The 26,372-nt window shown below is 43.0% G+C and overlaps 1 protein-coding gene across 4 annotated transcripts in view; it reads right to left on the reverse strand.

Moving 5' to 3' along the window:
- Positions 1-26,372, reverse strand: part of PTCH1 (patched 1) — a 117,480-nt gene that overhangs the window by 15,586 nt on the left and 75,522 nt on the right. For all 4 annotated transcript variants that reach the window (XM_035099609.2, XM_035099608.2, XM_035099612.2 and 1 more), the window contains 8 exons: positions 18,342-18,460; positions 16,271-16,673; positions 14,689-14,998; positions 11,901-12,043; positions 7,240-7,423; positions 4,048-4,328; positions 2,032-2,169; positions 560-702 (listed from right to left, as the gene is read on the reverse strand). In XM_035099609.2, the coding sequence (XP_034955500.1) occupies positions 560-702; positions 2,032-2,169; positions 4,048-4,328; positions 7,240-7,423; positions 11,901-12,043; positions 14,689-14,998; positions 16,271-16,673; positions 18,342-18,460 (1,721 nt within the window). The remainder of the gene's footprint in view (positions 1-559; positions 703-2,031; positions 2,170-4,047; positions 4,329-7,239; positions 7,424-11,900; positions 12,044-14,688; positions 14,999-16,270; positions 16,674-18,341; positions 18,461-26,372) is intronic.

Consider the following 26,372-nt stretch of genomic DNA (forward strand, 5'->3'; position numbering starts at 1 on the left):
CTTTTTAAATTATTATTAACAAAAGCCAGTACACTTGCAATAGAAACAGCTACTAAAATGAAACTAGCAGTTAATAAAGCAGAGTATAAACGAAACCATGGCATAAGCAATCACATCATGCACAGCACAGCAGCAGCAGGTAAATGGAGAAGCATGACAGCATTCCCGTGAAAGGAACCTCACTTATGTGATCAGGAAAGGGCCACAGCTTAGTGGCAGAGCATGTGCTCTGCATATAAAAGGTTCCAAGTTCCCCAGCACATCTCCAGACAGTGCTGGGAAAATCCCTTACCTGAAACCTTGGACAGCTGCTGCCAGTCAGTGTAGGCAACTCTCAGCTAGATGGACTTGCACTTGCAGCTTCCTAAACTCACCGCAGTGTTCCAACACAGCTCAACATCATAGTCTAATCCCAATGAAATAGTGATTCTCTTAACCAAATTTCGGATTATCCAGTCACCAATATGGGCGCCCTTGCCTAGTCAGATAAATGAGGCTCTGCTACATTCATTTAATTTTAATTAAGCAAAGGGAGAGGCAGGGTGCACACATGTTTTACCTGACAATAAAGTCAAACTCGGATCCTGCAAGCATTAATACACCGAGCAGCGTAGACACAGCTCCATCCAACACAGGTGCAAACATGTGCTCTAAGGCAAGGACAGCCCTGTGGTTCTTGTCTCCCATGGCAGTCAGAAAGGCCTGGGAAAGAATGAAGTTCATGCCATCAGAATAGTGAGAGCAGCTTACGAGGATTTCTAAGGGGGAGGGAGTCCCCAAAAGAGAGGAAAGATGCTACAACCACAATTGGCAATTGACAGTTCTTCTTACTATACATATATGAATAACTGGCTAACAAGGCTTAAGGCAGACATTTATTTTGTAATCAATCAGAAGGCTTAATCTGTAAAGTGAGAGGTGTTAGAATTCAACCCTCCCTGGGAGGTTAAGCCCCGTGACTGCAGCAGAGTCAGCGCAAGACATCTTGCTGCCTGAAGCAGCAGCAAAAAATGTGGTCCTCCCCACCACCCCTCCGAGACAAGGTGTGCAGTACCGAAGCTAGTCAAGTGGTTTTGGCTGCCTAGGCAGAAAATGCCACAAGTGCCTCTCTTCTGCTCTAGAGTAAAAACAAAGTAATAATAAATAACCAACAACTTCTTACTTTGTGCTGGTGGTTTGGAAGTTGCTAAGGCAGAGAATCCCCGCAACGGGGTGAGCGCCCGTTGCTTGGTCCCTGCTCCTGCTAACCTAGCAGTTCGAAAGCACGTCAAAGTGCAAGTAGATTAATAGGTACTGCTACAGCAGGAAGGTAAATGGCATTTCCGTGCACTGCTCTGGTTTGCCAGAAGCGGCTTAGTCATGCTGGCTACATGACCCGGAAAAACTGTCTGCGGACAAATGCCGGCTCCCTCGGCCAGTAAAGCGAGATGAGTGCTGCAACCCCAGAGTTGTCCACGACTGGACTTAACTGTCAGGGGTCCCTTTACCCTTTAAGGTAGAGATGCTTCCTACACCTCTAAGGTAATATGAAAAGTCCCAAGCCATTGATGGAGAGCCTACACTGCTGCCCCTTCTGCAAATTAAAAAAGGCCCAGTCTCTGGGTAGGGTCACGCTGGCATGGGGAGCAGCTTGGGGGGAAGTGACCCTCGCATAGGGATGAGGACATGGATCTCACTGGCAGGCCAGATCATTATCTCCCCTACTCTTCAAAGCCGAAGTCTGACAGGTGAGCGGGGCCATCCACATGGTTATTCACCTGGTGTCACAGTGTTGTCAGGTGACTTTTTTTGCCCGCGTGGTTCTTGCAGAGTGCTTTGCAGGTACCACCACCCTGGGTCACTACAGACATCCAAGTCTTCAGTGACAATGTGAAAAACTGAAATACCCCCAAACTATGCACTGGTTTCTTCAAGGAGAGTGCAACTCCATCAAGAACTGGCCATTCACCTAATTTCTGGACCCAGGCACTACCAAACCACAGAAAAGGGGGGCTATCAAAGAATAAAATGAAATATTCAGCTTCCACTTACCAAGGCAATGTGAACAGTGAACTCCACTCCGATTCCAACAGAAGCAATCAGGATGACTACAGGCACGGCACTCAGTTTTATCCCAATAAGACCCATCATGCCAAAGAGTTCCACCGTCATCAGAGCCAGCACCACCACCTAAAGAGATCCAAATGGCAATTAGCAACTTCCCCTCTTATACATAGAACAGCCTTCAACAACCTGGTGGCTTCCAGATGTTTGGGACTACAATTATTAACAGGCAGGCAGGGGATGATGGGAGTTGTAGTCCAAAACATCTGGAGAATGGAATGGGAAAGGGAGAATGAAAAGGTGATCTGCTGGTATTTTTTAATTCTTAATTACTGAAATAAAAGTCTAGGCTCTTCAGAAACCATGAGTTAATAGTTTTCTTTGAAGCCAGGCAGAAATCAAAGTATACAGGTTTGTTTCACTTATTGTTTGGCAATACAGCCTGAAATCATTTTGGCCGTTCTCCGCTTCTTTCCTGTATTCCACCTCCACTTACGTACCGTAGTCCCAGTATAGTGATTAATGCAAGGAAAGATACAGCATGTGGGCTCCCCCCTCACCCATCCTCCAAGACAACATTTTGACCAAATTACAGAGTAAGTGAAGATGACTTGGGAGTAGTTAATGCATGGAAAACAGTGAATGCCACAATCAGCTGATGGGTGTCGGGTTACAAAGGGCCTCTTAGCTTTGAAGAACTTGGGGGGATTGGCATGGACAAAGCAAACAGTTAAAGGGGAGGCTTTTTATTTTTCTTCTTTCATCTACCTCGTAAACAAAATTAGAGGCAGGGGGTAGAGAACACAAAATAGGCATCGAAACAGAAGAAGGAGAAAGCCTGAAGACTTTGTTTAAAAGGTAAAATCCCTTTCTGAAAGCAAACTCCACCCCCTATAGGCACGGCAATAAATTATTTTATAAGCTAATGACTCGTGAATGATAACATGCACAGCCTATGACTTTTGAAAGCTACTCCAGACTAAACATTTGCCTTTTAACATACCTGCTGTACACACATCTATAGGACAAAACCTGGTAATTGCTTTCTACCTCTGCCCTTTTATAAGCTACAGGGAAGTTCGTAAAGTTTAGACAGCATAACATCAACATTCCATTTGAAAAAGAATGCCCTTGTACTGAAAGATCACCAGTGCTTTCCAGAACGTATAAAAAACTAGTTTATACAATTTACATTCATCAGACTATTTTTCCTACACCCTGCAACCCTGCCTTGCACTCTTCTTCCCTCGTGAAACCCAAACTTTTGGGATCCAGGCAATTTTTCACACTGGTCCTCTCTTGAGGAAGTTGCACAGGACTTCTCAGATCAAGCCAGCAGCAGAGAGCGACTGATGCAGTCAGATGCTGGGCCCTGAAATCTTGTGCAGCTCTTTGTGTTAAGGCTGTGAACACTTCCAGAGCTCAACAAAGAAACCAGCTCCAGAGAAATGTCAGGAAGGACTTCACTTTGGGGGTATCTTGGGTCCCCTGCCTTGGGCCCCTGAAAACCTTGGGCTCACTTGCCAAAATAGCTAGCGTAAGAGCAAACTGCTATTTTTCAGCTATTTACTTGGAAGTCCACGAGATTTATTTCCAAAACAAAAAGTAACAAGTTCGTGTCCAGAACGTAATAATAAATTGCTTATGAGTGGCTCCAAATGAAATAAAAATAAATCTTGAACAAAAATCACTTAGCTCTCTAGAATAATAAGACGCTTAAAAAAATCATTTAATAATTTCTCTTTATTTTTCCTCTAGGTATCAGAATGAGGGCAAAAGTTTAGACACTTTTATTTTAATTTTAAACTTAAGCAAATAGAGGAGGCCAAAGGATGAAGGTTATTAAGGCTTATACCTTTTTCATGAACCCTACCCCCTCAAGTTGAATAAATATATCATGAATGATGCAATATGCATACCCCATCAGTAGCCAGACATAAACAAAACCTTCCTGACTGTAGCAAGAGCTATGCCGAAAGGAATTTTGCTTCAGCAAACACTTACAATGATCCCAGCTGTCCAAGGGTTCAGAAGGAAGAGGGCACACACCAGGAACGTACACGCCAGAACCACGCTGATGGACAGAAGGAGCCAATGACGGAGTCCAATATATTGTTCCCAGAACAGGAACGGGTATCCATTGGGGTAACTGGGAACCCCGAGGCTGGTGTAGTTATTGCAGATTGCTCTCACTTTCTCAATAGCTTCCACAAAGTCAGAAGTGTCGCGCAGTCCATTGAGGTAGAAAGGAAACTGAACATATTCAATAGGCTCAGCTTCCGGGACTGGGAAGGGGGAAAAACACACTGCTTAAACAAACTTATGCTGGAAAACAGTATATCAGAATACAGAGTGAAACAGACAAATGAAGCAGTTTGGCTTCCTGGTCCCAGAATATCAACATGGATTGATTTGCATTAAATGGAACATTCAGATATACCAACAAAATGCAGCAGATGCAGTACATTTCATTATGAAGAGGTGTACTATACATTTCAGATTTCATACAGGCAAGCCATCCCACTATCATGCTATAGGTTTGGGAGTTCAGTCAGTCAGTCAGTTTTATTTCATATAGCCAAAGGCTGCCGCAATATATACAGAATCATTGAACAATTAAAAGGAAATTTTACTCATCAGATTTTCTGCAGACATGTTAAATCCTGATTAAAAGTGCTACAAGAAACAAACATGGCTACCCCTCCAAAGATTCTTATAATGTTCAATAATGGTAGTGTGAAAATATGGAAAGTGGTGAAAGGAGAATTCTAGAGGTTCCGGGATATTAAAGACCATCTCAATTACAATTAAATTCGTCTTGCAAATCGCGGTTTCCCATCGGAATGCATTGAAATTTAATTAATGCGTTCCTATGGGCAAAAATAAATAAATTTCAATGCATTCCTATGGGAAACCGCGATTCGCAAGACGAATTTTTCGCAAAACGAATTGACTCACGGAACGAATTAAATTCGTCTTGCGAGGCACCACTGTAAATGGGTAGGGGGAAATATAATGAGGCCACGAATGTTGCACAAAAATTTGCAAGCATGAGCAGCACTGAGTTTACAATAAGCAGCCGTTTAGAAGCACTTTATCCAGCATTCACTAAAAATCAACATATCAGAAGTCTAGTTTACAGCTGGAATAAAGTCTTCCTTTGGAATTTGCTATACAGTCTCATGGCTAGTCCACAAAATCTTATGCCGCACAATAAATCACAGGGTGATATACAATGTTAGCCATACAAAAAGTAGGTCCTCTGAAATCACGGAGTGTACACTGAATTATTGATTGATTGCATTTATATCCCAGCTTTTTCTCCATAAAGCTCAAGGTGGCTTACATTTAATCCTTCACATTTAATCCTCACAACAACCTTATGAGGTAGGTTAGGCTGAGTGTGTGTGACTGGCCAAGACCACTCAGTAAGCTTCATGTTCAAGCGGGGATTCAAACTCTGGTCTTCCAGGTCCCAGTCCAACTTTCTAACCCAGGCATAGGCAAACTCGGCCCTCCAGATGTTTTGGGACTAAAACTCCCATTATCCCTAGCTAACAGGACCAGTGGTCAGGGATGATGGGAGTTGTAGTCCCAAAACATCTGGAGGGCCGAGATTGCCTATGCCTGCTCTAACCACTACACCACACTGACTTATCTTTGACTCAGTTGGATATCACTCTAGTTTTTAACATCCCACAAGTCTCCTTGTTATCTTTCATTTATTTTTACTTTGCCTCAATGCCCACTGTTAAAATGAGATAATCATATAAATATAGCATATACAGCATTAATGATATCAATTAACAAAAAATGTCAAGGAATCAAGCCTTGACAACCTATGTTAAGAGTATTTTAGCTTGCAAGGTGTGATACCACCCACTGCCATACAAAATGGGCTTTAAAATAGCCGGTCCGTTGTGCTTACTACACTAGTATCTGTTGATAGCCGTCTACATAAGCCTGAACAGTAGCAAACAAAGACTTAACATTTGAAGATTTAGAATGGGTTTAACATTTGACTGGAGAGAATTGCAAAACCTCATGTACTTTTGCCCTGCCCTGCTAGAAGGGCAATACTTCTGAAATCATTGCATAGCTGACAGCATGGAATCCCAACAGCATAAAAAGGAAGCAGTGAATCAGGGCCAGCATTTGTAATCAGTTAAATACTTTGAAAGCTTAAAGCTGGCCAGTACATTTCTTACATTTTCCCTGGTTATTAAAAATGAGCTTTAGAGCATGCTACAGTCGATCAAAGAAAGATTAAATACTTCAAATGACTATTTCAGGAAGTAGATCATTTTTATCCTTTAGTGACTCAACACACCCAAATTTTCCATGCTCTCTTTTCAAAAAGCAATGCTAAGTCCCCAATACCACCCACTCCTCCCCCGAAAAAGCCATCACACAACTAGCATCAAGTTCTTGCTGCTGCTGCTGTGTGTTCCAAACACTGCAGGGTCATTCCCTTGACTTACGAAACATGATTTGCCCTATTATAATCTCAACTATAAATTTTCATTAAGACAAGTTTTGGCTGGCTGCCCATGAGCTTTAGGGTTTGGATTCAGTGAAGCACAATTTGCTTGTTATCCAGTTGTGTTTCCAGAAGTACCAGTCGTCTTCTCTCCTCAACTCCTCCTGCCACCCAATAACCAACCAGCAATTCACCCAATAAATCCAGAGCAAAAGCAAATAGCATCACACTGGCATTGCCATTCGGAATGCAAATGGGTGACTTGGGGAAGGATTGCAAGGGCAGAGGATCCTCATTATACAGATCTCTTTCCCAAATAGCACCCCGAGCCGACAAATTCCGAGTGAACAAAATGTAACTCCCAAATATTAAAGCTCCATATTTGCAAAGGCAGCACACCACGGGGAACTGAAGGCTCCCTTTCCAGGGAAAATGAACAGGGCACATTAACATGAAATGAATTTTAGACCTCTGATATAGACTATTAAATAATTCATTTTTCAAAATGATGAACTGCTACCGACGCACGGCATTCTTCTACTACATTACACAACCACAACCTGTCTCCTGAGTTTTTACTAAGAAACGCAATATATTGTTCTGTTTATGGTCTGACTCCTGTGCAGTGTCAACTGACTGGGGAGTTGCTGGGCCTCGAGAGAAGGGCTGAGGCACTTATATAAACCATAAGGCATTAAAAGAAAAGTGTTCCTTACTTCTCAACCTGGTTTCTGGCATATAGTCTGCTTTATCGTGGACCCATTCTGGTCGGTGGGGCCGGATGTTGGCTTGAGAGGCAGCATATGCCACAGGGTCATTGCTAACCCAGGCTGTCAGGTAGATGTAGAAAGCATTGGGGTTAATGATTCCATCTGCATCCACCAGGCGCTGTTTAGTCAACTGCAAAAAAAGGGGGGGGGGAGGAAGTAAGAGGAAAGAACGGTTTAGGATGGAATTAGGACTTTTGTTCAGAATGTTAGGACTTATGCCCAATTCTTTTAACACAAGAAGGAAAGGCATTATGCAACAGCATGTAAAATGGAATAATAGCCTTTGAAAGAAGACTTTATACTTAGCAGGGATGCCATAAAGGAAGTTTTGTTTATGGTAGAAAAACTACATTTTTATATTCAAGAGGTTTCATATAGCAGAAAATGCTTTGCATGCAATTCATTAGAAACATTAAATCAACAGAAGGTTCCAGATGAAGACTGAGCCAATTAAACCTAAATTCTAAAAATGCTGTCTGCAGCCAAGAGGGGGGAAATGACCAAACTGGAGAAACATATTTAAAGCTAGTTTTGAGGGATAGAAAAAAAAGAAAAAGGAACCGATGGAGTTCGGGGGTGGGGGTGGGGAGAAGAGAGAGAGAATCTGGCAAGAGTCCTATAGACGTCTGTGTGCAGTTAACCTCTGTTGTTAACACTGAAGGAAATGCCACCCAGTAAATGGAGGAGAGCTATAAAAATAAAACAACATCTGTATAAATTTTGCTAACACTTGCCTCCTATGACCTATGTATTCAGAAAATGCCCAGCACCCAAAACCAGATGAGTCCACTCTTTTTGGGGTCACGTGGGCAAGTGAATTTGGAGAATTTGAATCGGATTTTCTAGGAGCAAAAGATGCCCTGCCAAACAACTGGGGTGATATACAGAAAGTGCCAGGAAAAGGGCGACACACAAGGGGTTTTGTTTTCTTTTGTTTGTTTTTCATTCTGCCCCAACTCTCATTTTCAGATCTTTCTAATTATGTGAAAAACAACAGTGACAGCAGAAAAGAAAAGAAAAAAGCTGGAATCTAGAGATCTGGATTCAATTAATCCACAGGATATGCAACAACTGTATGTCTTCAAATTGTCTTTGGAACTGCAGAGAACAGCTCACAGCCCCTGCGGAGGCAGCAGCACACTTTTATCCCTCCCAGGCAGAAGAAATTATATCAGGAGCCACAGGCAATCATTTTTTCCATGCTGCATTTGGCATTTGCTGCCAAACAAAAGAAAAAAGTATCTTAGGGCACCTGTTTATGGTTTTCTCTCCTCCCTGGATTTGCATATTGCATAAAGGTAAGTAGTTGTTGTTCTTATATATATATATATGTTAATGTTTGATGTTTTATTATGCTTTTATATTTGCTAGAAGCGCCCAGTGTGGCTGCGGCAACCCAGTCAGATGAACAGGGTACAGATAATAATAAAACCATCAACATTCTTCAATATTACCCAATACTACTTTGGTGAAAAAGTACTCTAAACTGTGCTTTTGAGTCTAGCAAACAGCTCCCGAGAAGGTCATTGGAATGTTATTTTCTGCCTCAAAGCAAAGAAGTGGAGTTTGGAACGACACATGTCCCTTTACAGACTTTTAAACACCTCCCTTAAGGGTCTTTAGATAGAAGAAGGCTTTGGCAGTGTTTGGCACGAACCTGTAGCGCACATGAACTTGTACTCCACACAGGGACCATGTTCCAATTCCCAGGCTGATTGCTGCTAGTTCAAACTAGCAAATTAGGACTGGTGGCATGGAAGCTAGCATTAAACTCATGAGGGTACAGAAGTAGCAGCCCACCCAGACGGCCCAGCAACTGATTCCTTGAGGTACTTCCTGTTGTACCTGGGGCGGGTGGTGGTGGTGGATGTTAGCACTTCTACTGGGAATTATTTTATACGATTCTAATGAGAAACTGCTATCTACATCACACGTAAGTGTAACACAGCATAACTGGCCCTCCCAACATGCCCATGGCAAAAAATGTAAAACAAAACTGTACAAACAGCTACAAGCTGCAGCTGAAACATGGGACTCACTCCCCACCCCCCAATGCATACACTATCCAAAGCTGCTTAGCCTATGGGAATATTCAAATACTGCATCAGCACTTCTACAAAAAAGTAGACCATATAAATACAGGAAACACCCTCTGCCCAAACCTTACAAGCATATTCACATGCAGGGGTTTCTCGTGACCACAATGGGCTTTCAGCACACACTCAGAAATGGGGAAGCAATTTTGGAGAAATGAAGAATGATCTGTCAGGAGGTATCATTCCTTATCCCACTTAGCTTGGGATGCCCATGAACAGATCTGAGATTTTTAACATCATGACTTTTTGCCCTGAATAACTTCTCTTTCTATTCAAAGTGTTCAAAGGAAGTCACACATATACCAAATTGGAAAAACAAAATAATAATAATAATAATAATGTGCAAGTTTATCACCCACCCTCTCCCCCTACCTCTGAGTACCATATTGTCTTACACTGAATGTAACCAAAAGACTTTATAATCTGAATCAAAATAAGGAGAGAGATTGCATGTTCTTTTGTATTTCATGAAAATATTCAATATAAATTGTGTGTGTTTTTTTAAAAAGGAAGTAGGTCTTACTGAAACCAATGGGACTTACTTCTGAGTAAACCTATTTCTTTCTTTTTTAACCAGCTTGCTTGGGAGAACTTACAAGCTGAACTCAAAGCATCGGAATGAAAGCAAGCTATGCCAGATTTGCCACTCATATTGGTGTAAAGGAAGCACAGTTCCTCTCATTCATAAGAATGTCAGCTGGTACAGAAGATCTAAGAAACCTCTAGATCAGGCTTCCTTAACCTCAGGCCTTCAGATGTTTTTGGCCTACAACACCCATGATCCCTAGCCAGCAGGACCAGTGGTCAGGGATAATGGGAACTGTAGTCTCAAAACATCTGGAGGGCAGAGGTTGAGGTAGCCTGATCTAGATGTATGCAGGGTGGCATTTCATCTTTTGGCCAGAGAAATGCAGAAGTCTCCCACTAAAAACAATGCCCTCATTAACATGCAATCCAAACCATGGGCTAGCATGTATAAGCACCTATGTTGGCTTCCAGAAAGGAGATTGTGGCTGCTTTTTTCCTCACCAGTCGTTTTGTAATGCACAGTGCTAATCTATGGTTGTCCAAACCTGGGCTTGTGGTTTAGCTGTGCCCTGGCTACAGCTTGTGGTTGGTCTGCACAGAACTGAATGATGAGCCTGGGTTTGGATAACACACACTAAACCAAACCATGGCTTAGGTCAGTACAGCACAGCAGCAAAATAACCAGGTAGGAGCAAAGCGGCTGCAATCGCTTCTGCACATTCACACTGCCGTGGTTTGGCTTAACACTTTGTGTGAACCAAGCCCCACTGGAGTTCAGCAGATTTGGGGTCAAGGTGCATTTAAACTCATATTCCTTGGTCATGACTGGGACTAGCACAGAAGATGTGAATTTAAAAAATGTTCCTAGACTGTATCATGTAATACTACAAATAGGGGAAATCACATAGTTGAATACATGCACATTAAAACAGCTCCTAGGGCCTACAAAACCAGCAAGATAAATTATGCATTGCAGAAGAAAAGAATGGATGCCAGGATGTAAAACTATCTATTTTGGTTACTCTCATAACAAATAAATGGTTAGGGTCTCTTTTTCAAAATACAACATCCTCCATTCCCAGGCCTGGTGCTGCTGCTGCTGATTTTATTTTTAAAAAATCAGTTATAAATAATAAAGTACAGTAGTAGAAAAGAACAGGAAACAGAGAGAGAGAGAGAGAGAGAGAGAAGCCTGCTGCTTGACCACCAAACCATGGTTAGGCGACTGAGGGAGCCCCAAGGGGCTTGCATGGAATCTGCCCCCATCCTTTTTCATACAAATACAAGCATCTTCAAAACTGCAAGGGTATTGGTTAGTGTCTGAATATTTTCATGAATAATTGTTAGCTTTGGAACCACAGTCAGAAGCTGGCTTGCAAACTGTAATTTAGGCCAGAGTTCTTCCCACCATGAGTCCCCAGCAGTTGCTGAACTACAGCCTTCATTACCCCAACCAGTTTGGCAAAGGATGATAGGAGTTGTAGGTCAACGGCATCTGGGGATCAAGGTATGAAGAAGGCTGACTTAGGCTAACTAACTATGGTTGTGTTAAGATCAACACACAACAGATGCCAGAACAAATCCTGGAAACATCACCAGGCTATGGGTTCCATAAGAAGGATGAAAAAGTGACAAAAGATGACTTGGTAGCAGAGAAGTCTCATTCTTCATTGCCACCATTGTAATGAGGAATACATTTGAATAAGCTCTTCCTTGTGTGTGGTGCGATTCATCTAGAGTTTCCTGTCACCATTACTCAAGCTGTCATTCCTTTGGCTTCAATGTCTACAGCGCTCTGGACCATGTATGGGGAAGGGCAGGTCAGACCTAACTGTCAACTTTGTATTCCAGATATTGCCTAGAGCTTTAAATCCACAGCGCCACCCGCGTCCCTTTTAAACAGTAAAGGAGGAAGGAAAATTACTTCCTTTTTGCATCATTCCATTTAAACAAATAGAGTTATAGTAGTGTTTTTAAAATTACCTGGCTAATATCAAAGGGTTTGTCTTGGATGCCCGTTTGAACCAAAAGCTTGTAAGCCAGAACAGCATCTTCGGATCCGTTTCTGTAATCGTTGTATGTGATCTTCCCAGATTCCCAATCGCGATCAAAAGCCTCCTGAAGCCCTGTTGGAAGGTGAAGGGACAGATTGTTGTTTATTTTTCATCCAGCTTGTAAACCAAAAGAAGAAAAACCAGAGCAGCTTTCCTTTATCTGCTAATGAAGAGATTGCAGGATTGTGAAAGTTTTCAACTCTTGAGTAAGTGCTGACAAGCGATGTGCAACATCACCATCACTTTCTTAGAGCTCTTTTTGACTCTTAGTTCTGTCCACTCCAGCCTCTTCCTCGTAGCCCTGGAACAAGCAGAGCCTGGCTAGAGTACTGTGACATGCCTCCCAAACAGATGTTTGGGAGGGTGCCACATGCCTGAGACACTAGCCTCCCAGAACTCCAGAGGCTGCGTAACCTGCCTTTCCCATCTTTCAGCTAGGCTGTGGATGACTGCCAGGTTGAAGCTCCAGACAAGACCTCCTGTTGCTCAGAACTGGTCCAATCCACCCACACCCACTTAGCCAAATACTACCACACGTGAAAACATTCTGGCATCATAACACTGCTGTGTGTGGCGGAACACATGGCTTCTATCCAATGGAGAGAGAGAAAGGCAGCTGGAACTCCATGTGTATGAAGTGTTTTGAAAGACTTATAGAGATGCGTATTCAGGCATTCATGTTTGCACATGGGCTGGGGAACCCCTTTGTCTGAGCATATAATACCGGTATGCACAACTTTAAGTTTGCAACAGCCCTTTACTATGAAATCTCCTAATGCACAATATGGTTCTGTTGACACTACATGCATTGTGATGAAAAAAGAAGAGAAACAGATCAGGAATTTTATCCTAGATATGTCCCTCTAATAAAGGGAAAGGAGGGCACAGATTGCAAACAGTAACTCCAGGAGATGAATTTTCTCCCTCTGTTCCCTAGGAACAATATATACTTGCATAGGAACAGTTGCAGCAAATCAGACTTTTTATTTAAAAAATAATAATCAAAAGGAAGCAAGGTAAGAGTGTTATAGAACCATCTCACCATAAATCTCAATTCAGCACAGGACTCACACATAGACACAACGCCCCCCCAGCTACAACCCAAATCAAGCAACCATTCATCAGCACACATTTCCAGATAATAATAAAAAAAGTGATCTCCAGATTGAACGCAACTGAAATAGAAGCTCCTCACTCCTCACTTATTATATTGTGCAGGATCCATTCAGGCTCCTTAATGAGCACCACAATTCATGGAGGATCCTGGTGGATTGTGTCCACTGACTATGGCTACAGAGTTGAGGAGGAATTCAGACCATTGCCTAAAACAGAGCTCCACTCACTCGCCCCCCTGTAAAATGAATTACACAATGGGAAGGAGACACCCAGCGCTGTGTTGTTTCAGCTACCACTAGGTGCTGAAGCCATAGGTTACACGACAACATGACCAGAAATTCCACCACAAAGCCGGAGGAAAAAGAAACCCACACTCCAACTTTCAAACTTCAAACAGCAACTCAGCTCCTTCTTGAGCACAGCGTGAGTGAACACGATTTTGTCAATTTGTTCCATCTGTTCAACTTGTGTAGCTAATACAAGTTGTGGGATCTGCTGCCAGCACGTGTAAAGATCACAGCCAACACCTATTCACTCTCAACTGTTATTTCCCTCTTTGCCACCCCTTTCAAGGCTGGGTGGGGAGGAGGGTGGGCAAAAATACCTCGCAGCACAAATTTGGATCAGATTTAGAACAGTAAGCCGCAGCCCAGCACAAGGAGGCTGTGTGAGAAGAGATGAATGAACCACATGTCTGAGGAAGGGAAGGGAAGGGGGAGAGAGGAGGGAGGGGGGCGGATAATCCACCGACCCACCTCACAGCTGCATCGAGAGGCTGTAATCAAAACCATCATTACAGATCTGATAGGTTAGCTACAGCTATAAAGAGATAAGAGCGATGGAAAGAGAAAACATGGCCTAAACGACACAGCCCTAGGCTCTGGATGCTCAATTCACATTTACAAACCCTCCCTCTGTTTCCTTTAAAGCTGCCTCCCATGTAGAAAGTTGCAATAAAACTCACTCCTGAAGCCAAACAGGTTCAGAACAAAAGCAGCAAATGGAGCAAGTCTGCCAAAACATGGCACATCCAGTCCCCACGACACCTGGCCAGGAGCACAGAGCAACTATTGAAATCTAGTTATCCTAATACCATCTAAAGGAATTCAAAGCACCAACTAAGAAAACTTGAGTTGCTGAGGGCAACTCAGAATAAGATGAATTTAGGAAGTGGAAAAATACAAATCCCCTCCTTCCCGTAATTTTTTTTTGTAAAAATAAAATAAAAAATCCATGCCAGTACATTAAATGATTGGGAGTATATGGGGTTATGTTATTAGTGTGTGCCTATACACAGTGTAACATGCCCTCAACCCCTTGGGGATAGGACAAGCTATAAATCTAACTAACTAAAATAAATGAATGAATGGTTAACTCATATGAAACTCGCGTAGGTGTACACCACTCAACCTGTACCAGGAATATTGTTTCTAACAGTCCAATCCAAAGGAAAGGAACCTTAATAAATAAAATGTAAAGGGATACTACAGGTGGAAAGCAGAAGAAAGAAAACCACTGTAACAGGGGGGAAATAGAAAGAGAAAAGAGTACATTTGCAGAAAATCTGGATTAGTTAACTGAGTTTTTATTTTTATCCTTACCTTGCAGCCAGTCTCTAAAGTAGTGCAACCACATTTTGGGAAGCTGCTTGTTCTCTTCCAACAAAACATATGTCACATCGCTGAAACTTTTGTGAAGCTCATAAAGTAAGTGCTGGATGTTGGGATAATCCGCTTTCTGCGTAACTACATACATGTGGTAGAATGAGAAGTACTTGAACTGGGCTGCAATGAAGTCATACTCCCGTGTCTCCCGTGGCACAATGTCTGTAAGATCAAGTCCATCTCTCACACGAGTAGTTCCATAAAGACTGAGGCCAAGTAAGGCTAGAAAAAGAAAAATGACCACAAGCTGCAAAAAAAAAGAAAAGGAAAGGAAAGGAGAATAAAGAAGGGTAAATAAAGAAGCGACATCATTTAGAAGAGTTTCATGCAACAAATGCTACATAGACAGTGCTTTTCTTCTGGGGGTACTCACAAGTACGCAGTACCAGCACTTATTTTCTAGAAGGAAAGCACTGGTTAAAAGTGTGGCACTTACTCCAACAACTTTATGGTGGGTACGGGCACCTTTTGTTATAGAAGGAAAGCACTGCAGGAAGCTACACCTCCCTGCAATGTCAGAAAGTCTAGAACCGTTTCTCTTAGCACAAAATGCCAAGGCCAAATTGCAAATCACCCTCAGCAGTGCCAAGATCCTGACAGATCCTGACTGCCCAACACACCAGATTAGTGTAGTCAGTGCTGGATCTATGCACAAGGGAAATACAGTGGTACCTCGACTTACGAACGACTCGACAACTGAATTTTTCGACTTACGAATGGGGCAAACGGCCGCATGCTTACGAATTTCTCGACATCCGAATGGAAACCGCGGCGGTTTTAGATAGGGTTTTTTCGACTTACGGACTTTTAGATGGGGTTGCTTCAACTTACGAATTTTTCCGTTTCCAATGTATTCCTATGGGAAATCGCGTTTCCAATGGCGCTTTTCGACTTGCGAATTTTTCGACCTATGAAGGTGCCTTCGGAACGGATTAAATTTGTAAGTCGAGGCACCACTGTAATGGGAATTCTAGGAACTTTAACTCCTTGAGGGGAGGAGAGTCTCCTAACAACTCTCAGAACAAAAGACATTTCCCCACTTTTCTTTGGGGAAAGCCATGGCTGTTCAAAGTAGTATGATACTGCCTTAAATGGTAGAAACAATCAAGCCGTCTTTAACAAAGGGGCAGGGCATGCAGTGCTCCTGTTGCAAAGAATGAAGACTGAAGGGTTTCTATGAAGAAACCCTTTCTGGGACCCCACATTTAAATTCTTCCCTGGTCTCCTTGCTGGCCCTAGTAGGACCAACTTGGCCAGGTAGTCCTGGTGATTTTTTTTCTTTTCTCTCCCCCCCGCAAAAATGACCCCTGAATTTTTGAATTTTATTGATATTGATGCTGCATTTTATGTTGTATTTTATGCTGTTTTTAAGACACATTTTAATCAATGTTTTATATTTGCTGTTAGCTGCCTTGAGCCCTGTTTTTAAACCAGGAAGGGCAGGGTATAAATAAAAAATTATTATTATTATTATTATTATTTATTAAAGAAACACACAAGACAAGCACAGAGACATTACCTTTGCTTTTGGTTTTAGTAGGAACGGAGCATACTGCTTTTCAGCAAAAGAGGAGAGTGTCCATTTCGTACAGGGTGGCTCAAGACAATGCAGTGTCGATTCTGAGAACTGGGAAAGGAGATCCCTGGATGACCTGGTACTTTCTGGGCTCTGGCAGCTGAGGTTATCTTGTGTCACTGTGACTGGTTGTACAGATATTTCTGAGCGAGGTTCTGCGGTGGTATAGTAAACCTGGGTATGAGGGTCGTATTCAGTGCGAAGCTGGACAGTGGACTGCATGGTGATTTGGGTTTCGTGTGCAAAACTGTGGCTGCTGTATGGCGGTGGAGGGCTGCAGCGCGTGCTGTCACCAGCCTCTGCATATACTTGAGGTTCAATCTGAATCACTCTGCTAACGCACGGGCTGAAAGAAAAAAAGGGGGAGCATTTATGCATACTGTTATGGTAGAGTCTATATGAATAAGTAATTTAAAAGTATAAGCAAGGTACCATCAAATATGCATGGCATCTTACAAAACATAAAAGAACAGGTTGCTACCTAAAACACTATGGATTTTACAAAGCAGCAGTTGGGGTGAAGTGTTCTCACTTTCTTGCCAAGTATCAACCTTCCCCTAAATGATGCCCTCCGCATGTTTTTGCACTACAACTCCCATCAGTGATACACTGGCTGTAGCTGATGGGAGTTGTAGTCCAAAATATCTGGAGGATACCCGCTTGAGAAAGGCTTCAATGGATGATAATTAAAGAATAGATTCATAGAATATACAACACAAAGCCTGTGTGTGTGTGTGTGTGTGTGTTTCATATCACCAACTGTTTAAACGTATTTTAATCAGTTGGTTGTCTGGCTCTTAACTGATCCATGTAAATATACCCATATGTTTTAAGTTTCTGGGCTCAATTCAAAGTGCTGGATTTAATCTTTAAAGTCCTCAATGGTATGGAACAAAGATACTTAAGGACTATCTCCTATATGATCCTGTCTAGACACCAGAAACAACCTGGGAGGCCCTTTTTGGGCATCTTGCCTTTCTCAGAGATTCAGGTGGCAGGGATACATGAAAAGGGCATTCTCCACTGTAGTGCCCACCTTATGGAACTCCTTGCCCTAGGGGATTCACCCGGCTCCCTCTGCCACACTGCAAAATGTTAAAGTATATTTCTGAAGATTCAAGTTCTAAATAATTTAATAAAGGAAACCCTGCACTCATTGCTGGAAAGATGCAACACCATTAACATTTCCTTTTTCATAAAGTTTGGGTTCATGTTGAAGAAAAACATGTCTACAAAATCAGGTGTAACAAGCCATTGTTTGTCATATTTTGACACATGCATATGCAGTAAGAAACATAGAGAGGGCTTCTAATGGATATATATACTCTGTGTAGTACACACAGTTAATTGGACACATGTGCACTTGTCATACACATGCAATGTAGACATAGCTTCACTATAAAGAGATAGTCATACATGACTTTGTCATATGAAAAGCAGCTCCAAGACCCAGCTTTGGATACAGAAATTGCAAGGAAAATCCATCTGTGGATTATTCCCTTCTCCATGGCCTCCAACAAATGTGATGCAGAGATAACAGAGCCAGAGTATCAGCATTTATTTATTTTTTTGCTTCCAAGCAGATCCTTCAAATGACTTCTATTTAATTGGGTAATGGGAAAATGCCTGGTTTACTCCTGTTGCAGTAGATCTTGGCAATGGAAGCTACTCACATGGAAAGCATGCAGTTAAGAGCTTCCTGTGCCAGTCACAGTAAGGATGGACTTATACCAGCATTTATAACATGATGGCTTCTTTGGAGACATTCTACATGGCAGCTCTAACTATGTAGACAGCTTTATTAGCTGTATTTTCCAGCCATGTGGCAAGAATGCTTGTTTCTCCACTCATTCAGAGGTGACAGGTATCTTGGTCTCCATGCACTTGGAGCACAGGAAGTTTGATCATGGCCACATAATTCCATTTTCAGAAATGTGTGTATAATCCATGCAATTAATAATAGCAAAATGTTCTGCTTAAAATGACAGTCCATGCAGTTGTCCTATCTGCTCACCTTGTAAAACAACAGAATATATCCAATCTCCGATCTTCACGGCGGTACAGATCCATACTCAAAATAGCAGGAAAAATTAACAGAACCATGGCAAAGTTGAAGACCACAACCACAGCAGCCTACAGAAGCAAAGAGAGAAGGACAGGGAATATCAGCAGAGCTGGTACATTTACAACATGGAGGATACATTTTAGAAAAAAAGAAAAACTTCTTTCATTTGGCAGCCCAATTTGGCTCATTTGTGCTCAAGATTTTGCTGGAATGGATTAAAGGAGTGTTTTAGCATTCCTAATTGACCATGATAATTTTTTTATCAATATTCTTTGTAGTATTTCATTATATATACCTTTTGATGGAGGCCTTGTACTTACCTCAAAAGTTTATGAAGAAAGATATAAAGATACCTGCTAATGATTTAACTCTAACATTATTATTTTTCCCAAATTAGCGAAGCTCAAAAGACAGACAACTGCAATGTGGCTGGAGAGACAACCACTAAGACTATCCCCGGAAGCCCCATTAACCACCACTTTAGTCTTTCAAGAAAGAAATCCACTAACCAGTATATAAATTTTAAAAACAGAGTTCTAGGATGGCTTCTCATGCAGGTACTGTCCAAACCAGACCAACTTCACTTAAGCAAGGTATCTGCATCATGTGGCTTTAGACTCTGCCCTATTGTGGAGGTAAACCTGCTTACTATCACCTGGAAATCAAACTGCTTTCAAAAGGGATAACTACAGGGGCCGAATCAAAGGTTGGCTACCCTCTTGCCCTCTTTAAAGCCCCCATAGAAAGGAAGAACAAACAGCAGAGGTAGAAAAGCCACCACCAAGGTGGCAACAAGGTCAGGGGTGCATGAATGCACCAGTGGCCTTAAGCCAGCTTTCATATGTTTTTAGGGTCATTGCATTAACAGATGTTGATAGGCACAGACAGCATCCTTGAGCAGTTGCCCATTTCCCCAGCACCCCAAGAAGCACTGGACAGCTGGCTCAGCCTGTCTCACTTCAGTTTCCAAAATGCACTGATGTATCACCATTCTGGAGCATTGCGAGAAAACAAAATGGTGCCCATCACCGCCTGGTTGTGACTGGAGCACTTCTTTCTGCCACTGCCAAGGAAACCCACTGGGTCACACCCGCATAGGAGGTGGCCCATGAGAGTGGGCTTTGCTGAGGGCTCCCCCAAACTTCTCTGTTGGATGTGCCACACAACCAGTTACAGAAATCGCCACCTCCCAACAATTCTCCCTTTCAGTACAATTCTATTCTGTTGAGTGCTCCCTGGGCATGCTGAATATATTGTGTTTTGCTATTGAGCTGCATTATAGTTTCCTGTCACTCTATAAATTCCTTGATTATGGTGAACAGCCTTTGCTCGATAAAACTTCTTTTAAAATAAAATAAAAATGAGAATATAGTCCCAGCCCAAAAACTGCAGCAGATCAGTAGGAAATCTCAGAGGAGACGCAACTATTAGCCCTGGGAAAGGGCCCCTCACGTCACCCACCCTTTCAATTAAAGCAGCATTTACAGAGGAGTGTGAACCCAAGGGCCTCAAGCTTTCCCCCTTGGAAATCAACAAAGCTGGCGAAGGCTGAGGCCTTAGAGTTGCGGCCTAGTTGCCGGTGCAGGAAAAAGGTCCGCATTTAGCTAACTGAGAGCCAGTTTAAAAGCAAACAAGCCCCAAAACATTCTGAAATTTTGTACAGAAGTCCTGTGTATCTCCCTCAGCTACAAACAGAACTTCCTTTAAAGAAGAAAAAAAGGAAGGGGGGGAATAGAACCACCATAGTAATCCGCCGCTTCAAAAAGCAGCTGCTGCTGCATGTGTTAACTGAAATAAAATAATGGAAGTCTGTGCTGGAGTCACTGAGGGAGAAAGCCTCATAGGCTGGGGCCCTGCCCAAGGTATGCGCTGCTATTTGCCATTCCTCGCAGACCACCCAAGGAGAGCGGGCGTATTGTATAGCCAGAGATGATGAGCAGATGAGGAGGCCTGTTGGGCAGTCTTTCACCTTGCTATCTGCAGCTCGCTCCTAATGGCATTCAGGGATTGCATTTTCCTCCCCTCGAGCCCTCCTCCTCGCTCCCAGACTTTACAAGTAAAAATTAAAGACTTTATGATGACAGAAACAAAGGAAGCCTAAGGAGAAGAGGGGTTTAAATATTTCAGTTTAAGCAGGGAGTAAGATAACAAATGAGTTTTAACAGCCTGCATTGTTTCTCCTACTAACTAAGCACACTCAAAGGAAAAAATGGGACACTGCGCATCATTAAGCAAGCGCACACAGAGAAAGGCATGCAGTCATTTGTGTTTGCACGGAGGGCTCTCGCTACAGGAAAGAGACCACGGCATGCTTCTTTGCTAGACAGCTGATGAGGGAAGAATTGAGAATGGAAATCAAGTCCTAGAAATGTATATTCTGTGGCGAGAATTCTGGCCACTGCGTCAACAGAAAGACTTCTCAGAAGGTATCGCCCACTAACCCGGCAACAACAAAGGATGAAATTGGGAGTCCATCTCAGCTTTATGGGCAAAATCACAGCATGCAGAAGCAAGAGACACCATCATACTCAAAATAAACCCATTGAAATAAATGGGCATGGCTAACTTAGGTCCATTAATTTCAATGGGTCTGCACTGAGAAAAACTTAGTTGGCCCCATGTTTAATGGAACGGATTTCCCATGTAGGACATTATATTCTATATAATAATATATTATAATAATAATTTATTATTTATACCCCGCCCATCTGGCTGGGTTTCCCCAGCCACTCTGGGCGGCTTCCAACCAAATATTAAAAACAGTACAGCATCAAACATTAAAAACTTCCCTAAACAGGGCTGCCTTCAGTTGTCTTCTAAATGTAAAATAGTTGTTTATTGCCTTGACATCTGCTGGGAGGGTGTTCCACAGGGCGGGTGCCACTACCGAGAACGCCCTCTGTCTGGTTCCCTGTAACCTCACTTCTCGCAATGAGGGAACCGCCAGAAGGCCCTCGGTGCTGGATCTCAGTGTCCGGGCTGAATGGTGGGGGTGGAGATGCTCCTTCAGGTATACAGGACCGTGCCATTAAGGGCTTTAAAGGTCAGTACCAACACTTTGAATTGTGCTCGGAAACATACTGGGAGCCAGTGTAGATCTCTCAGGACCAGTGTTATGTGGTCCCGACGGCCATTCCCAGTCACTAGTCTAGCTGCCGCATTCTGGATTAATTGCAGTTTCTGGGTCACCTTCAAAGGTAGCCCCACGTAGAGCGCATTGGAGTAGTCCAAGCGGGAGATAACTAGAGCATGCACCACTCTGGCGAGACAGTCTGCGGGCGGGTAGGGTCTCAGCCTGCATACCAGATGGAGCTGGTAGACAGCCGCCCTGGACACAAAATTAACCTGTGCCTCCATGGACAGCTGTGAGTCCAAAATGCCTCCCAGGCTGCGCACCTGGTCCTTCAGGGGCACAGTTACCCCATTCAGGACCAGGGAGTCCTCCACACCTGCCTGACTCCTGTCCCCCAAAAACAGTACTTCTGTCTTGTCAGGATTCAACCTCAATCCGTTAGCCGCTATCCATCCTCCAACCGCCTCCAGGCACTCACACAGGACCTTCACTGCCTTCACTGGTTCTGATTTAAAAGAGAGGTAGAGCTGGGTGTCATCTGCATACTTATGAACACCCAGCCCAAACCCCCTGATGATCTCTCCCAGCGGCTTCATATAGATATTAAAAAGCATGGGGGTGAGAACGGAACCCTGAGGCACCCCACAAGCGAAGGTGCGGTGAAGGTAAAGGTAAAGGACCCCTGACAGTTAAGTCCAGTTGCAAACGACTCTGGGGTGTGGCACTCATCTCGCTTTACTGGCTGAGAGAGCCAACATTTGTCTGCAGAAAGTTTTTCCGGGTCATGTGGCCAGCCGCTTCTGGCGAAACCAGAGCAGTGCATGGAAACACCGTTTACCTTCCCACCATCTATTTATCTACTTGCACTTTGACGTACTTTCGAACTGCAAGGTTGGCAGGAGCTGGGACCGAGCAATGGGAGCTCACCCCGTCGCGGGAATTCGAACCGCCGACCTTCCGATCAGCAAGCCCTAGGCTCAGTGGTTTAGAGCACAGCGCCACCCGCGTTGCTATATGCAGTGAAAGGGAGGACATATTATCAATCCTGCCTTGCCCTGAAGTTCAGGAGTGGGGAAGGATCAGCCAAACAGGCTCTACATTTCCAGGTAGAGCTGTATTGTCTAAACAGGCTCCAAATTGCCTTCCAAATGCAGCATTTGGTACAGACAAATCCAGATGATGTTCTATTCAATACACACTGTAATGACCAACTGTTAAGAACTACATAAAGTTCTAGTGCAAAAACAGAATCACCTTTACTTAGAAACATACAGTTGACCCCAGTGTTCGAAACTCCCATTGTTCTAGGCGCATTTTGCGACAAGGGATTTCATTAGCATGAGCAGTTTCTGAGCTCTGGGCGCAGTACTGTGCCTAAGATTAAAACTGCAGAGTGGAAGGAAAGGAGGAGCTTTTTCTTCCTCCCCATTTCCAGCCAGTCTCTGAAGACTGAAGAAGAAACCCTCTTAAGAATATTAGGGGGGCAGGCAGGGGAAGCATTGCTTTGTTTTTTTTGCAGTCTTCAGATGAGGACTAGAGTTTAGCTGCAGTTCATTCATTTTCAGCTTTGTTAGGAGGAGCTTATTTTAAAAAGTGTCCTAGACATTCCGTTGTTGTGCCCATAACCTAGGTTTAAGGTGTTATTTAGCTCCTAGCTTTCATATCTGTTTCTAACACTGGTTCACCTACTGGCCAAGAGCAAAATTTGGACCTAGATCAGGGGTGATATATTATACTAAATAACCCCTTTGCTCAAGGGGCACTAGATTTGAGAGGCCCTGCTATGCCAAGCATGCCACTGCTATGGATAGATTCACCACTGGAAAGCTCTGGCAGCAAAGCCATTCTGATGGTGAAAATATGCAAGTGGAATGGCAGAAATGTGGAGCAACCTTGGGCAAAACATGGGTAGCATGGAGCAGGGGGGTGCATTTCAATTCTTGGCTGTGCTCTGACACAGTGCACAGCCCCAGAATTGTCAAAAAGAATTTCCCTCCTGTTGATTTTAATGGAAGAGGAGGAAATTCAAAAACTGCCACCCCACGTCAACAGTTGCCCCATGTCACGGTGCCATAACTTTGCACCCCAGCACAGCACCACCAGTATATAAACCCCAAACAAGAGAAAACAACTCAGACGACAGGGAGTGAAGGATGGAGTTAAGACTTTCTGGCAGTATGTCAATCTCACAAGGGGGAATTTAGGTGCTGGGAAAGGGCACTTTAGCACAAAGCAACCTGTTTCCAGAAAACACACAGGAACTTGAGCACATTGCTAACATTTCTCATACTAGAACCTTAACAGGTATTCTGTCTCAGGACTCCAAGCACAGCCAGCCACAGCTCCAAGGTTTACTCCATTCTAAGAAGCAGAGGTGCAGGATAGAGAACCTCACACAGGTAAGCGAGGGAACATAATATTTAGGGCACAACAGCTACAACCATCTCCCTTGTTGCATATGTTAACCCTGTGCCTTGTCTGAACTGTATCACTCCCACAAATTCTCACCCCACTCCCCTCATTAGTGGGAAGCAGTGTCCTCCCTCAAACACAAATAAACTCTCTGTTGGCAAATACCAGATACTGCTTTTCACTGTGGGCCAAACTCTCCTGAGCATTCTCTCTAATTTCCAGACTGAACATACCTCATAAACATAGCTAGACGGAATAGTTAAAAAAAAAGGAAAGGAAAAATAGAGATTATTTTTTCCTCCTTTTTTCACTTTCAGCCGTATTTTTTTTTCCTTTGGCAAAAGAGCAATATGAACTGTTATTTTTGAAAGCAGGCACAAGTAATGTGTGCACATATTTACAAGTGAATATGTCTAGATTAATTTCAGGAGCACTAAGTTATATACACCTGCAGATGTTGAATCAAAGCCGATAAGGTACTAAAGAATTCCAAAAGGAAGCAGTTCACTTATGCATGTTCAGAAGAGGGTGATTGATCGCCGCACACAAAATAAAAGTATAACTACAGATACAATTTGAGGATCTGACTTCCACACTGGCGGCACTCAGTTACTGAGCAACAAAAGCTAACCCAGTGAAAGTTTCAGAGAGATCCATCATTCACATCTGAAACATCAGCACCTCCTTTGATAGTCATTTGAACTGAACTAAACCAACAGCTTGGTGGTATGGAGAACGTACCACCTTGCCTGAAACAAAAGAAGTTCAGAAACAGGCATTGATATGGAAGACTGAAAGTTGGGTTTTCACCTTGTCAGGAAGCCATTTATTCTCTCTAAGCAGCTGGATTATTTTACAGATATTGAGCCTCAAAAGCCAATGAAGCCTTGATTGTTATCTTATAATGTCTCGAGAAAAGTGAACAAAGATAGAGAAAGGTCAAAGCAACACTCTGTTTAAGCCCATCTGCTGGTTAGGCTCCTATCGAGATGAACAGAAATAAACATTGCTGAAAAGGAAAAGAAAAAACCTGTTATATTGCTGTGCTTTCTTAACTTTGGCAGCGGAAGGTCTCCGAGACAGACAGGAATTCTTCAATAAACAAATCTGAATGAGACAAAGACAGGGCGAAGGACTGTAAATGTGGATAAATCCACGTTTAAAAACAGACCACCCAAAAGCCACTTGCATGGCCAGCTGATTCCGAATACTGTAATTAAATGCATCACCTGAATTTGGCCACACCTGGCAAAGTCGTAAGGAACAAATAAGAGATGTATCAACTGCTGACAAGGGATTTATTTCTTTCTCTTTTTGCTATTCTTTGCTTTTTTCTAATATGCTTGATAATAATGGATTTTCAATACAAATCCTTTGCATATAATTCCACCTGCCACATATAACGTGATTAGGGTGACATGCTTTGTATTACAGCACATGAACATAGTGGTTGGACATTATTACTTTACTTAGGTCTCAGTGCAGCAGTTCCCAGCTCCGTAGTACAAACTGGTTTTTTTTTTAATCCAACGTTTTAAAAAGTGGTTTAGAACACAAAGATCTGCAGTGACAAACCTGAGTGGTGCACAAAAATGTGCCTATTATTTACGAGAGAAAGAACAAATCATGACCAGATGCATGAAAAGATGGGCAACTGAGATATGCAGTAAAGCACAACGATAGCACATAAGAATAAGATGATGTTCCAAGAGGCCAAAACTTTACTGGAGACTGGTTTTTAAGTTTGAAAATCTGAGGCATGTCAGTTTGAAAATCATGAGCACCATGCAAATATGCCAAATTCCGAGGCAATTCAGAGTCTTGCTGGGAATATGCTTCAATCAATTTTTTAAATTCTTTCTTTCGGAAGAATTACAGATTTAACAACACATGCATGCCTTTCATATGCTGATTTCATTTACAGCAGAATTATTAGTTGCACAGTAGATCAGCTTTCAAGAATGGAGGAGAGTATAAAGAAGTGAGCATTCAACAGCCTTGTAAGGGGGGGGGACCCAGGGTACTATTCATGATTCAACAATATACACTTGCTCTGGATTACATGCTTGTGGGCAATGCCCCCTCCCAAGAGAACAGGCCTCTCTTCCTGCAACTGCTTCTGATGTGGCAATGAGGTTGAGTGCAGCACATATTTCTCCAGATCATGGGACTGCCTCTGTGTGGACACGGTGGGAAATTCATCTGCAAAAGTAGATGTTATAACTATGGAAATTGTGTTCCATACTAAAGGTAAAGGTAAAGGACCCCTGGACGCTTTCAGGCCAAGGGAGCCGGCATTTGTCCACAGACAGCTTTCCGGGTCATGGGGCCAGCATGACTAAACCACTTCTGGAGCAACGGAACACCATGATGGAAACCAGAGCAGCGCACGGTTTACCTTCCCGCCGCAGTGGTACCTATTTATCTACTTGCACTGGCATGCTTTCGAACTGCTGGGTTGGCAGGAGCTGGGACAGAGCAACGGGATCTCACCC

This window comes from Zootoca vivipara, chromosome 11 (genome assembly GCF_963506605.1).
Source record: "Zootoca vivipara chromosome 11, rZooViv1.1, whole genome shotgun sequence".
NCBI classification, from domain to species: Eukaryota; Metazoa; Chordata; class Lepidosauria; order Squamata; family Lacertidae; genus Zootoca; species Zootoca vivipara.